This window comes from Chlorocebus sabaeus, chromosome 7 (assembly GCF_047675955.1).
Source record: "Chlorocebus sabaeus isolate Y175 chromosome 7, mChlSab1.0.hap1, whole genome shotgun sequence".
Classification (NCBI taxonomy): domain Eukaryota; kingdom Metazoa; phylum Chordata; class Mammalia; order Primates; family Cercopithecidae; genus Chlorocebus; species Chlorocebus sabaeus.
In genome coordinates, this window is record NC_132910.1 from 54,068,276 (window position 1) to 54,084,097 (window position 15,822).

Genomic DNA, 15,822 nt, shown 5'->3' on the forward strand with positions numbered 1-15,822 from the left:
CCAAGGAGTTGTTTTAGGTCTCACTGTGATGAGTTGATCATACACTTTAGACCTATGTGTACACTGAGGAAATTTCCCATACTAGGGAATTTACTTTAGGCTTTACTTCTCTGGTAAATGTATTTGAGGACTGATCTTTGGAAATCAGGAAGTTTTTGGAGAATATAGGAACAGTTCCAGATGCTTCCCAGAGATTTAAATCAGTTCAAGGCACCTGGACTGCTCAGAAACTGCAAGACCATACTTGGCGTAATGAAATGTAGTACAGTCTAAGTAGTGCACACATTTTACATTGGTTCATGAGCTCAAAGCTGTCAAAATCTGCATGCTTGCTGGGGTTCTACAATTTAATGAGTAAGGGAGCGAACCCCCACCAGCAGCTAGTGGGTGTGATGAGCTGATGGCCAGATGATCTAGTGCTGTATATGCAGAGTTGGTCCCACAGTAGAAACAAAAGGTGAGAATGTTCCTTAAAAAATCTTAACGTATTTTCTTTTCACCAAAAAGTGAATCTGTAAAAAGAAAATCATCTGCTTAAGCGACTATGTGGTTATAAACTGCTAACACTACCACAAATTGATTGACATCATTATAAAGTTGAATCAGGAAATACAGTGAAACCTCCCTTAATATGATGATGAGGTCATAATTATCCTTGTTTTATTCTTTGTATACAAATGTGAATAATTAAGTTAGCTTTATAAATCATAAGAAGTTATAACTGGAGTAGACCTTAAAGATGGTCTGGTATAATCTTCTCTTTTGTACAAATGAAAAAACATGGCACTTCTTAGGTGTTTTGTCAGCCCACAGTAGTTTATATAGTGAAGGCTTCCAGCTAACTCTTCATTAATTAACTACATCTATGAAATTTCTGGGTTAGATAGTATTTAAGGGAACTATCTAGTTTTGGAATCATTCTGGTAGGTTAATATTCATTCTTGAGCTTGACCATATCAATAATCATAAAAACAAAAATCTTATCCTCTGAAATGCTGAGAGAAGCTGAGCAGATGCAGGGTCTAGCATAGGGTGTGTTCTACAACGCTGAAACAGTATATCTAAACAAACATTTCTGTAGTCCCTGCTGAACCAACTGTAATCAGAGTAGATAAAGGAATGTCTTTAAGTAAGAGTTAAGGAAGCATAGCTTTTATTAATATGGTAAAGTTCAGAGCTTGGCAGCAGCAATTTAAGACAAGGAAGCTCTGATTAGAACAAGCCATAACATGTTGAGTCTAAAGCCTAAACTCTTCAGCAGATTACTCTCCACACATGCATAGCATGAGAGGTCCCACAGGCTTAGGTACCTGGCTTTTTAGTCATATCTTAGTGTACAAATATCAATACCGTTTTTCATAGTAAGATTATGGGAAAAGTGATTCTCATTTACAGAGCCCTCTTTCACAGTTTCATGTTTTTCTTCTCTCATTTAGTAGACATAAGATTTAAAACTTTGTACGTATCTTTGTTGCTGAAATGTTTAATAAGTATTTCTCAAACTTAATTGGCTTAACGTTCACCTTTGCAGAGAGGATTTCGTTTCCGTTATGTTTGTGAAGGCCCATCCCATGGTGGACTACCTGGTGCCTCTAGCGAAAAGAACAAGAAGTCTTACCCTCAGGTCAAAGTAAGTTTGTGGTAGCTCTCCTTCTATTTGACTTCTGGAAAATTTGATTTCCTAGGATTTCCAAGGAATTGCTTTAAATGAGTACAGGTTGCCTTTGCCTCTAAGCTGAAGTGTTCACATGATTATTAAAATTTTTAAATAGACATTTGTCTCCTAGGAATAGAAGTGACAGATATTAAAACTTTGTTAACATTTCAATTTAATAGAAATGTCTTCAACATTAGCTAACAAACTTATTATTTCTTGATCATTTTAAGGTTTTTAAAAGTTGTATACTTCCTGAAACTTTAGTAAGTCTTTGAAAGAAATGGTTAATTTTGACTCTTTGGAGATTTAGTGAAAAACCAAACAGGTGACTGAGTGTACAGATTATTTAGTATATTATTTAAGATTGTGAATTTGGATCCAGACTTCGTTATTAGCTGTGTGGCTTTGAATAGGTTTAACCAATACTTCTAAACTTCAGTCTCCTAATGTATAAAATGCAGAAATATTAATAGTATATACTTCGTAAGGTTTTTAGAGATTAAATGAGAAAATGTGTACATGTTCCATAGAGAACCTGAAAGTACCCTAGGGCCTTGGCCTGAGCAGATGTTTGGCCCTCTTGGAATGACATGCTGCGTGACATGCTGGTGGTGTGTTTGGTCATACCTTTTACCGTGTTCAGGCTTTTTGTTTGTTTATTTGAGAATATTTTTCTCTAAGTTAATATGAGACTTTCAATTTCATAATATGCTACTATGTTTCATAGACTGATGATAAACATAGACTGATAATCATTCTGCAGATAAACCCAGTCAACAACTGTAATTTAGTCTTTCGTAAAAGTTATTATTTGGTCAGTAATTCAAGGCTTGGACAAAACAGTTCTCACTATGTGTGTGTGCCCCTCAGGATATAACATACTTTTGGCGTCAGTCTTTTTGTTGGTTTGTTTTGTAAGTAGATGAAGCTCAATAGAGCAGGCCCTCAGCAGTGTTGTGATGTAAAGATATCTGGCCAGGCTCGGTGACTCATGCCTGTAATCCCAGCACTTTGGAGGCTGAGGCTAGCAGATCATGAGGTCAGGAGTTTGAGACCAGCCTGGCCAATATGGTGAAACCCCATCTCTACTAAAAATACAAAAATTAGCTGGGTGTGGTGGTGCACACCTGTAGTCCCAGCTGGTCAGGAGACTGAGGCACAAGAATCACTGAACCCGGGAGGCAGAGGTTGCAGTGAGCTGAGATCATGCCACTGGACTCTATCCTGGGCAACAGAGCGAGACTATGTCTCAAAAAAAAAAAAAAAAAAAAAATTCTGTCTTTGGTTTTGCCAGCCTTGCATTTTGTTTCTTCCTTTTCCTCTTATCCATCTTCTAGGCCCAGGCCTGTTAAATATCTTGTCCTTATTCCCAAACAAAAGACAAAATGTTGTGATGTCATTCTTTACCTTTCAAGTGAAACTCACCCATATTATTTAGTATGGGTACTACTAGTCATATTTGCATTTTAAGTCTCTTAGCTCTAATTGTGGAATGAAAGATGTTTTTTCTATTAAAAGTAATTAGGCAGGTAAATATGATGGCTTAAGTCCACAGAAGCAGACCACGGTCTTATGGCCTCACATCCTTTAGAACCTTGATGAGGAATGAGAAGCAGCAATAAAGAACTAATTTGCACTTATTAAACACCAGAGACTTGCCAAGTACTTTGTATAACATTATCTCTTTTAATCTCATAAAAATCTCAGTAGGTAAAACGTATAATGCCTGTGAACCCAAACAGACTCAGAGAGTGGAATTATAATAACTGGCCTTTCTCACAAGACTAGTGGTTCTATATCCTGCAGCAGGCTATTGCTCACTGAACCTCTCAGATAGAATGTGTGCATTTGGGGTACTGGGGGCAGGGAGATAAGGGACAAATTACGGGAGGACAATGGTGTAAAAAGGCATGGAGAATGATAACTCTTGAAAACAAGGGAGAGACTGGTCAATGGGTCTTGAAAACAAGGCTCAGTGGTCAATGAGTACTCAGGTATTGGGGAGCCAGGCCCAGCACTTACCTTTTTAACAAGTGTCTGTGTGTCATATGTATAAATATCGTGTGTTTATGTATGTGTATATTTGTGAGAAGGAGATTGAAAGACACATTATCAGCATTGACACTATAATGACTGAAGAATTAACTTTAAGCGAAAAACTGGGAGTTTTTTCTGACTGGCTTGGCACAAACAATATAAATTATGGTATTTTGTTTACTTCTATTGCTCTAGTATTTTGTGACTAAGTAACAATTCTTGATACTAACAAACACACAGCATTAACTTTCTTATAAGTTTATTGGCTAAGAAAAAACTTTATACATCCAGTTATTCCCAGTCTTCATACATCTTTCTCATGTAGAGGTTTCATCTACTCAAAAACATATTGCTGCCTCAGTCACAAAATAATTTACAAATGCAACAACTTAGTGGGCATTAGATGTTATTGTAGAATGAAAGTTTCTATATCAAGGAGTTTAGTACTGGGAAATATAGATGTGTAAACAACTAATAATAAAGTAGGCTCAACTGCAGTCACATTATTTCACCAAATCATGTATTTTTTATTCACTAATTCAATATCCATTTATTAAGCATTTGATCAACTTGAAAGAAGAGGAGTAACTTAGAGGTTAGAGAATATGACTATATAAGCTGTCATGGTTCTCTTAGCTTGTCATTGTTCACTGAAAATTGAAATGGTTCTGCTGTTCCTAACAGTTAAAGGAAGTAATTTTATTTATCCAAGAAATTCTTAATTGGAAGGATGGGGAGGAGAGAAAGAAAGAGACAACGGCCAGGTATTTTTTTTTCCAGAGCTCTTCTCCAAATATCCCTTTTAATAGTTGTTTCTGCTCAGGATGACCTTTAAGTTTACAAAGGAATTTTAAATCCCCTTTCCCTCTAATATTTAAGCAGAGGAAAAAATTGTTCTCCATGCATCTTTCTTATCAGGAAGACCTTTAAACTTGTACGTGTCTTTTCTGTGGTACTTTACAAAGCACCTGCTCGGTGAGAAACTATAAGGGAAACAGTGGGATGGATACATCTGAAGTTTCTCAAACTTGGCATTATTGACATTTGGGGTTTGGAAATTCTGTGTTGTGGGAGGCTGTCTGACACATTATAAAATATTTAGCAGCATCCCTGACCTTGACTCACTAGATGCTAATAGGATTCCTATAATCGTGATATCCAAAAAGTCTCCACATTGACAAATGTCCCCTGAGGGGCAAAATCACCCCTGTTTGAGAACCACTGATGTGGATGCAACAAGGAATCAACCGTAACCTTACCCATTTGCATGCTTTTCTACTATAAAGTTGTCTCGCATAGATTACGTAGAAGTGTCCAAGTATCTTACTTTTCTTGATTATTAGTAGATATTTCTTATTTTCAAGATGATGATCATGGTGTCTGTATAATTATTCTTAGAATATCAGAGTTAGTGTACCTGGATACTAAGGAGAAAGACAGAAAAGAGAAAATATATATCTTCAACATTTTATATTCTTTTATAACCCTAAAAGCTAATGGGGGAGTTCTGTTGACTGTTATAAACTATTATAGAAGAGAAAGTGAAAGTGGAGAGTTAGGTCCACTGTGTGTGAACAATGGGAGGATCTATGGAATGATGCTTTTAGGTGGGCAGAGGCCTCGTGGAGGGTGGCCCCACACTCACCCCCAGAATTCAGAAGCCATTCCCACAGGAACTTCAGAGGGAGAGCATTTACATTTAGAGGAAAGAAATGATACTTCTGAGCCTTACATTTGCCACATATTCATTAAGTGCATTTGTTTAGGCTTAAAAGTAAAATGCTATGGGCTGTGCATTTCCTTGGCTACAGCTTCTCACCCTCCAACCTCATGCCGTCTTCCTGTCATGCCTTTGTGAGAGCACTACCGCTCTGTGGTGCCTGGAGAGGAACCTGGAAACGCTGATAGTTTGGTGCATACCTGGTCATATGGAGACAGCAGGAAAGAGTCGGGGCCAACTTGAAAGCTTTGGGGGCTGGCTGTGGTTTGCAGGCTGTAGACACTAAACTATACTTTATAGAACATGTAAAAATATAGCCTGTATGGGTTACTCTCTTACCTATTGTCCAAATTTGATGCCGCATGTTAAATCGTTTTAAAACCAACTCTAGAAGTCTACTCAAATCCTGCATTTTCTACTGGAATTGTGTCCCGTGCATAAAACCCTATTTCGCACAGGTATAGGCTAGGCTTACAAACCCTCTTACCATGTTGAGATTATTTCTGGAACTCAGGCTACTGAACCATCTGGTGCTCTGCCTTTCTGTGGTGCTGTGTCTTTCACATAGCTAAGAAGAAAATTTCCATTTAGCTTTCTAATATCTTGCTGTGCAAGTCTTCATGTTCTTTTTTTTAAAAAAAATTTAAATTACAAATTATTTCAAGCATATAGAAAGTTTAAAATTGACATAACAGACACTATGTACTACAACATAAATTTAATAGGTATTAGCATCTTACCTTATTTGCTTTTGATAGCTCTCTCTGTCTCTCTCCTGTCTCTCTCTCAAATAAAATAGTTACAGCTAAAACCCCACTTAGCCATCACTTTGTCCTCCTTCCTTCTCCTTAGGTAAACTGCTACTCTCAACTTCCATTCCCCAAGATGTTTTTATATTTTTACTACATAAGAATGCATCTATAAATACTGGCATTTTCAAGAAAATTAATTTTTACTAACTTCAACCCAAATTTGCCATTGTATAGGATGGTTCCTTTTCAGGGCAAACATGGGTTAAAACTGGACTCCATTGAAGATTAACTGGTACTCACTTTGATCCTATTGATTCCTCTTTGCTGTCTAGATAAAAATGTATTTGTCATAATGTAGAGTTTGCACTGACTCTTATAGCAAAAAATAATATTCAGAGAAAAATCTAGGGTAAGAAAAATCTAAGAGTAAGTATGCAGACTAACTCTTATATCTTGTCCTTTCATAAGAAAAATTTCCCATCATTAAACATTTAATAATCTATTATACTGCCTATAAAATTTCCCTTTAAAGTTTTTTCCATTGTAATTTCATCACAGAGCTCCTAATGGGAGAGGCTGGCAGAAAAGCACAGGAACCTTCCTCTAGGCCAAGCTTGTCCCTGCCTGTTTTTAACTCAGCAAGGAGTGCCAGGGAAGGCTCACTTCCCTATTTTTCCCAAAAGCCACGCATGAACTTTTAAAATTCAAACTGCATTCCCTTTCACAGAGGTGGATGACAAGAGAAGCAGCCTCATGGGACTTCAGAAACTCTTGCCAGTCCTCCTCTAGAATGACCAGAAAGCACCCCTTCCCATCCTAACTAATGTGACACATCCTTCTGTGTGGTCCATTCTATGCAAAAACAGAAATTGACAAGAATGACTTTGATTTTAAAGTACAAATAGCTTACCAGTTAGTATTCTTAGTTTCTCTTTAGTTGTAAATATCAAATGCAAGGGACTTGAAACCCAACTGATAGAAGCGTAACTATTTTTAATCAAACATTTTCTGAAAGCTGGTTCTCACATATGTTGTCTTTCCTGAGTGTTTTATGTTGAGTGGAAGATGTGTTGAAATGTTTAGGTCAACAACAGCTTTTTGTTGTCCCCTTCCACTACTGATTTAAAAAAAAAAAAAAAAAAAAAAAAGGCTCCACTCTTCTTGCCTTTCCTTAAAAATGCTAAATGTTAAGTTTCTGTCGAGGTCAAATGGAGACTACCCGATCTGCCGTGGCATTTGAGGATATCACATATCCTTGCATAATCTCCCTTTCCTTTGTATAGACTTGTCTGATTCAGGAGGTTTGGATCTATTTGGAGTACTAATTTAAAATAATTTAATCTGACTCAATTACTTAAAACAACAGGGGAGAAAATCACCAATAATCAGCTAGATGTGCATATAGAACCTAGTTCATAGCATTTATTAGGATTTCCATTGAACCCCTACGCTGTTCACTGCACAAGTATGTTAATTAGGGAAAATAACCATATCCTCTATGTACATTATACCCTGTGCTTTGTAAACCATGAGGAAAGCTGTTTATTGAACAGAAGGGCTTTGTAACTTGGGGTCTGTGGATCCCTGTTGGTGGTTTCAGAGGCTTTTTAGATTCCTGAATTTATATGCAGACTTACACATGTATGTATGTGCATTTTTTCTTGGGAGATGAGTATAACTTTTTATCATATTTTCAAAGGGAAAGACTTAAACATGGTTAAGAATCACGCTATAGTTTGTATCAACACTTTAGCTTTTTGATAGCAGCTATCTTTTTAAATGATCTATGTAATATCTTTTAAGATTTTTTCTTTTTTATTCTTGCATTTTTAATCCATTTTAAATGAAGTGAAATGCTTTATGTTGCTCAACACATAGCCCAGAAAGCCTCCCTTCAGTTTTCCAGTAGGTGGAAAAAAGATGAAACTGAATTGATGGCCGAAAGAGTTGAATGGGCTTCACTGCTTTTTCTTTCTCGCTCTTCCATACATTTGCAGATTAAGCATGAAGCTCACCATTAGTGATTGAAGCCAAAAGAGAGGAGGCATTTCACTGAACAAATATTGATTGAGCACTGTGTGTCAGGTACTGCTCTAGACAAGCAGACAAAACTCCCCCCCATATGTAATCACAATGGAGACTTGTGGTAATTTTTGTTGCAAGTAGTTCAGAAGTTTTGTATTTTGTCCTAAAACAAAATATTACTTTGTAAAATATTTTTTTTAAATAGCCCTCTAAATCCGCTGTATATATTGAAAGTCACCATTATAAAGTGGAGAAAGCTACTCATTAGAGAAGACTCATAGCACAGATAATAGCTGGGAAGCTTAACCCTTAGAAATTATTAGGAGAGATATACACTTCTTGAATTTAAGAATTGTCTGAATTGTAAATTTTGTTTTGTCAGTTCTGGCTTGGTGACCTTCCTCTATTGGCCATTCCCATTTTTCTGCCCTCCACTCTTGCCTGACACAGGATTGTTTCTGGGACCACTGTTCAATCCGAAACAAATCTCTGGTGGCTTCTTTTAAACCCAGTGGTCTCAGGCTGAAGATTATATAGTGGGGCGACACTAGGCATTCTATTCTGGAGTCTTGGCCTCATAAAGTCACATACTGGCAGTTCGCCTTGATAAGGTAAGGTGAACACACACAAGCACTAAGATCTCCATGTGTGTTCCACTGCCTCCTCCACAGACAAGTTGTTTTTCAACCCATCGGCAGGTCCAGAGGTGAAGCTGGAAGCTACCCTGCAGTCTTGGTCTTTTCTCCCCACCCTCCAGGTGGATTCCAAATAAGAAGCCTCCAGCCTACCTTCACCTCCCTGGGGTCTCATGGACATGGGCTGGAAAGTGCATGCAGACTTTCACAGATAATGCTTTTTGCCTTTAGGTCCCCTTCCACCCAACAGAATGATTGTAAGAATGGCTTGCTGTGCTTACTTACATCATCTCATTTAATCATCACAATAATCCACTGACACAGGTTCTGTGATCCTCATTTTATAAATGAGGAAATTGAAGCCTAGAGAAATGAAGAAACTTAACTTGGGTCCCATAGGCTTTTAGAGATGGAGCCCAAGATTTCAGTTCATGCCATATGGTTTAAGGGCCTGCACTCTTAACCATCATGGACTATGATTCATTATCATAATATTAAGGATCTGTCTCTACTTTGCAGGAATCTTTTAAATCTATGGTTGACAGTCGTGGGTGGGCCTCAGAATCGTCCAAAAATGTTTCAACCACAGAGACACCTGGGACCCATTGCACATTTGCTAAATCACAGTGCATCATCTAACCAATCTTGGATTCTACAATAATTCTACGACAGTTTCTAAGAACACATGTCATTATATAATGGCAACATGTTACAACAGATAATTGAATAGATATTCAATGTATAACCATGGAATAGAATATTATGCCACTGTGTTTTAAAAAGATGAGAGGATACTGCACAACATGGAAAACTGCTTGCAATGTAATATTAAGAATAAACCTCAGCTGGGCACAGTGGCTCATGCCTATAATACCAACACTTTTGGAAGGCCAAGGCAGGAGGACTGCTTGAGCCCAGGGTTTTGAGGCCAGCATGGGCAACAGTGAGACCCTGTCTCTATAAAAAAAAATTTTTTAAAGGAAAAAAAACAGGATTTCAAATTATTGCTAATATTTGTAATCAGTACAAATATTTTTATAAAGCCTAGGTGGAAGCATATAGATGAATCTTTAGTTTTATTTATTCATCCATGACTTAAAGAAGATTGGTTAACACCTGACTCTACTTTGAGTAGCAGAACGTTGGACCGAAGGAAAAAAAGATAATGTGAAGCTGTCTTACTTAGCTACAGTTTCCAGCATGTTTTAGTTGAAGGTAGGAGATAATAAAGACGTAGAGCTATATAAACAGATTTTCTCAGGAGCTCTATGGGAGACAGTGCAGTGTGGCTCTCAAACCTTACTATACATAAAACTCTCCTTCAGAACTTATTTAAAATGTCGATTTTATTCCATGTCCAAAGCCTGGTAGAGTAGATAACTCTCCCATTACAATACACTTAGTAACACTAGAAAAAAGTATAACATTTTCTTTAATGCATAGCTGAGTTTATTAGAAAGTATTAAAAGTACTGGGGAGCCATAAAACAAAAGAAAAATTTGGGAAAACACAATAGGATATGGATGGACTTTGGGGCCACAGCTGCCCTGGAAATATTTGCTGACCTAGATAATCCAGAAGCTTGATTTTTAACAGCTTCCTAGAGACAAAAGATAAGGCCTTGGGCCTTTCCAATCTGAGGAATTGAAACTGCAATCCTCCACTTAAGTCAGGACTCTCTCAGGGCTATAGTTTCTGTTGATGGGTGATCCCCAGGCAGAGAGGTGATGAGGAAGTTGCCTGTCTCAGCCTAGGGGAATCAGAAGATAAATGCCTCTCTTGAGAATCAGTAACTACAAGCCCAATTCTTACAGATTCAGAGTTAAGCATATGCTCCTTGAATAGAGTAGGAAACCCCAAGTCTAGAAATGATTATGAAGTGGTTCCACATTGGGGATACCCGCAGGCCTTGCAGAAACACATAACAATGTATGTGGCTCAAAGAATCATGAGCTCCTGATCAAAAATTAGAAAATATGTATGCAAATGAGCCACTCTGTTTAAGAATTGGCAGAACAATGAAAAGCAGAATTAAATCCCCAGAATCTTCAGATAATTGAATTACCAATTGTTTGATATATAAATACATAATAAATTTGGGATAGAAAACAGACCAGGCAGAATGAAAATAAAACCAAGTAGAATTTTTAAAATTAAATGTGCGACACTGAAAATGATTCAACAGTGTTGTTAACATGGATAATTTGAAAGAAAGGGTGAGCTGGCAGGTACAAGAGAAGGAGTAAGAGGTGTCTAGTTGAAGTCCTAGAAAGAGGTATTACAACTGCAGATTTCTGGTTCTACATTTACAGTTTCTAGGTCTGGGGTGAGGTTTAGGTGGTTATGGATCACACTTTTAGGTTTTAAAGCATTGGCTCTGAAGTCATTTGATTCAGGACTGGGCATGATGTTGGTTCCTAGTTTTGCCACTTGCAGTGTTACTTAACTTGGCTAAGCATCAGCTTCCTCGTCTATGAAACTGAAAAAATAATACCTACTTCATAGGATATGTGTGTAAATCAAGTTATTCAGTACATGATACACAGTAAGCACTTAGAAATGACAGTTGCTTCTATTTTTATATAACCAAATATACTACTACAGATATTGAATGGCAGCTTTGCTGGTTCATTTATGGATTCATGGAGCTACACAAAACCACCACCAATCTATTAATTTATTTTTAGTACAGTCTCTAATCAGTATTGCTTCCACTGTATATTGATGCCGTATCCTTTCCTCTATCTGGGGTTATTAAGATAGGAGACTGAGATCAGATGCTGTGTCAAAAGCTTTGTTTTAGCTGTAACACATGATTTCTTATGAAAATCTCATAGGTAGGAAACCAGAAAGGAATTTATTAAATTCTTGTTAGGCTCCTTAGTTGCATTCGTTTTGTAGGGCAGTGTTTTAATTTAGGATACTTATGATAGAGAACACCCCTTCCATAATTAGGAGAAACATGGAAATAAACATTTTATTACTTACTGGTCCCGGGGAGCGCACAGCACTCCAGGGGAGGCCATACACCAAGGTCAGGGAGCATGTGGAGAAAGAGACAGAAAGGAACTCATGGGCCATTGCCTTTACTGGGTCCAGGACATTATCCAAACAGTTTTCCCACAGGGAGTTTTAATAGGTGGGTTTCAAGCAAGCAGGTATGAGTTCCAGGAGGTCACACTGTGATGAAGAAGTCACTGTGGCATATCTGCACAGTCCATGCAAGGTGTCAGCATCAGGGAAGACCAGTCAGGTAGGCTACATGTAGCTGGTCCATGGGGAGGCGATCACCAGGTGGCCCTTGTATAATGCAGATATCTAGATTGGCCACATAAAGGAACCAATAGGAGGTGTGGTACTGGAAACTATGTCGACGGTCACTGAGCCCTGCTTTAGGTATGGGAAAATCCAGCTTATATTCAAAATGGATGCAAAGGCAGCATAAAATTAAAAGCATTCACTGCCGGCTGCCATAACAGATGACCAAAACCTAGGTGCTTTAAAGCAACCAAAATTTATTCTTTCACAGTTTTGGATGCTAGAAGTCCAATATCACTGTCTTCGCAGGGCCATGCCCCCTTTGAAGGCTCTAGGCAAGAATCCTTCTTGCCTGTTTCTAGCTTCTTGTGGTTGCTGACAATTCATGGCAGTTTTTGACTTGTAGTTGCATCATTCCAATTTCTGTCTCCATCTTCACATGAATGCAGTCTTCTCTCTGTGTCCCTGTATCCAAATCTCCGTCTTCTTTCTCTTAGAGACTGGTCATTGTGTTTACAACATCCATAACCCTATGTGACCTCATCTTAACTAATCATAATTGTAACGATCCCATTTCCAGATAATATGATATTCTAAGGCTCTGGGTGGACATGAATTCTGGGAGTACACCATTCAGCCCACTACAAAAATATTGTGGCATTGAGGTTATAAGCAGTAGCCCTAAGAGTATAGGATGATGCCCATTTCAGCCTGATAATATACTCCAAAAGATATCACATGTATGCAGTTGTTCATTTTTATATATTTAGAAAGTAGTAGAAAATCTTTCAAGTTGAAGGAGTTTGCCAGTGTTTTGAACAACTTATTTAGGATAGAGAACTTCCTATGATAGTTCTCCATTGAGTAGATGATGAGTATGTTAGTAAATATTTACCAACTGCACTTCAGGAAAAACAAAACACCCTGATTTTGTAGCTTTTGCCAATTTCTTTAGTGTAGTGAATACTTATCGTGGTCAATTTGAAGCTACCAACCTGAAATCAGCTGGCTTGCAAAACTTCTGAAAACTTAACAGTCAACTCTTACGAGTTGGTCAGGCCAATTCCAACATAGCACTGCAAAATTTCATAAACAGATATGAAATCACATCTTAGGTATTAACCCAATGCATAATAGATCAAAAGAAGATAAAAAATTGCTTCATGTAAGGTTCTTTACTTATATGTTACATAAGAGAATTACCAGGGACTTTGCAGAATCTGACTAAACCCATTAAGTTGCTGCAATAGAGACATCTATCATATAGTAGCTAAATAGATCTGTGGTTTAGTGGGCAAAACACGATACTTGAAAGCAAAAGCTAGATTTTACTGCAGACTGTGCAACTTACAGATGGCGTGATCTTCAAATTGCTCAACCTCTTCAAACTTTATTTTCCTCATTTATAAGATGAAAATAAAAATATCTACCTTGAAGGAATAGTGTAGGGATAGATAAAGTAATTGACAGAAAAGCACCTAGCATAGTCTCTGGCACATCTATAGCACTAAATGTCCATTTGTGACAAGTTTATATTTTTAATTTAAAAATCATGAAAAATTCCTGTAATACAACTGTTAGTTCCATGAGGGCAGGGATTTTTGTCTGTTTGTTTACTACTCTATCTGTAACACCTGGAATAGTATCTAGTATATAGTAGGTGACTAATAATTATTTGTATAATGAATGAATGGTCAACATGCAGAGATCTGCTAGAATCATCTTCTCAAAAGAAGCACTGGTACTATCATGATATGGGCAAAGAAGAAACAGATAACATGACATAAAAATAATAGGTTATTACTGGCAACAGCAAGAGTCCTCAACCAGCCTTCAGGCTTCCCTTCAACTACTGGTGCATCTTGTTCTTTCCTTCACAGCAGCCTTCTTTTCCTTTTCCTCCCCAACCTTACCTGACTAGGGGTCACGAGATCCATGTCCTATTCCCAGCTCAGGCACTATAATTTACATCTTCAGCATGTCACCAAACCTTTCTAGTTAAAATGAGTTTTTCTGCCTCAGTTTCTCTATCCATTGGAATCTTTCCATGGCAAATGAGAGGAAAAACCAACTAAAACTACCAGAGCAAAAATGGAGATTTTAAAAAATAGAAACTTCCAAGCAATGAGCTAGCCAGCTTCAAACACCACTGTAGGCTTCCATTTCCAGCTCCCGTCTCCCATTCCAGGCTCCCTCTGTTAGGGCACTAAGCCCTGCAGCAGAGAGTTCACTTTCCTAGAGCCTGAGAGAGAGATGTAAGAGGTCTCAGATTGGAGGCTTCTAGCCATAGTTGGTCCAGGTTATTTCACAGCCCATCCCTAAAGATAACACTGGGGACAGGGAATATGGGATAAAGTGATAGTGTTTACAGTCATTCCCAAGCTTCACCCCTAGCGTTCCCGTGCCACGTGGCATTAGCTGCACAACAAGCACGTGGACTGAAATGGGGTTGTGGATCCCCAGACAAAAGATCTGTGTACTGATAAAATGTAAAGAGGGAGAAAAAATAATAAACATCAATTATTTTTTCCCTCCCGCGATCAGCATAAGAGACTGCTAAATCTCCTTTATTACTTGAAATTGTGTGAACTTGTATACTTCCTTTCTAGAGAATTTCTAGTCTGTGCCATTCCCGATGTGTAAATTTTACATTTTAAAGGGTAAGAACTAGAGCTGGGTGAGGTTGCTGGCTCCTGTAATGCCAGTGACTCTGGAGGATGAGGTGGGAGGGTCACCTGAGGCCAAGAGTTAGAGACCAGCCTAGGCAACGTAGTGAGACCCAATCTATAAAAAAATTAAAAACTTAGCCAGGCTTGGTGGCATGTGCCTGGAGTATCAGCTACAGGGGAAGCTGAGATGGGAGGATCACTTGATCTCAGGAGTTCTAGGCTGCACTGTGGTATGATCGCACCACTACGCTCCAGCCTGGGTGACACAGTGAGACCCTGTCTCAATAATAATCATGAAGTAACAACTAGTTTTTATGTATTTAAAAGTATCACATACATTTAATAAAAATTCAAGTAAGACAAAGGTATATACATAGTACAACATAGATTTTCCTTCTATCCAAGATCCCTCTCCTCCCCAGAGAGAAGCACTGTTATGTTTCTCAAATAGGCGTCTAGAAATATTCCATGTATATACAAGCTTAGTTGTGTGTGTTCATGCCTGTAAGCACATACACATTTATACACCCAAATGTGTATAAAACATAAGCTATAAAGCATATGTATTTATGCATACGCATCCTGTTAATTTTTAAAATATTCTGTCCCTTGCTTTTTTCACTTAATGAATTTCGGGCATTCTTTAGCAGCTCATAAACTTCTAGGGAAGTGAGATAGTAAAGTGATTAATAGCAGACTCTAAAGCACCACCCTGGGTTCAAATCCAGCTCTGCCCCTTTATTTAGCCATGTAACCTTGGGCTAGTTGGTTAACCTCTCTGTGCCTCTGTCAAATTGGGCTAACACAGCACCTACCTCAGAGCGTTGTAGGGAAGGTTGAGTGAATTAGTATAGGTAGAGAGTGGTGCCTCGCACATGGTAAGTGCTCTGTCAGGTCTGAGTGTCCACCTCATTCTGTGTAAGGACTGCATGGCATTTCATTGCTCACATGTGGCTTCTCATTGCCTGTTTTGTGCATACTCTTTTTTCTAGACTCCGGATCTATCTACTTTCCTCTCTTCTGTCAAAGACAGACTCAAAAGACCTACCTTGATAATCCTATTTGATCC

At 38.1% G+C, this 15,822-nt stretch overlaps 1 protein-coding gene across 4 annotated transcripts in view; it reads left to right on the plus strand.

The window, feature by feature from the left end:
• The window catches only part of NFKB1 (nuclear factor kappa B subunit 1), a 123,993-nt gene that overhangs the window by 35,393 nt on the left and 72,778 nt on the right, over positions 1–15,822 (plus strand). For all 4 annotated transcript variants that reach the window (XM_007999405.3, XM_007999407.3, XM_073017518.1 and 1 more), the window contains exon 5: positions 1,532–1,630. In XM_007999405.3, coding sequence (XP_007997596.3) covers positions 1,532–1,630 — 99 coding nt within the window. The remainder of the gene's footprint in view (positions 1–1,531; positions 1,631–15,822) is intronic.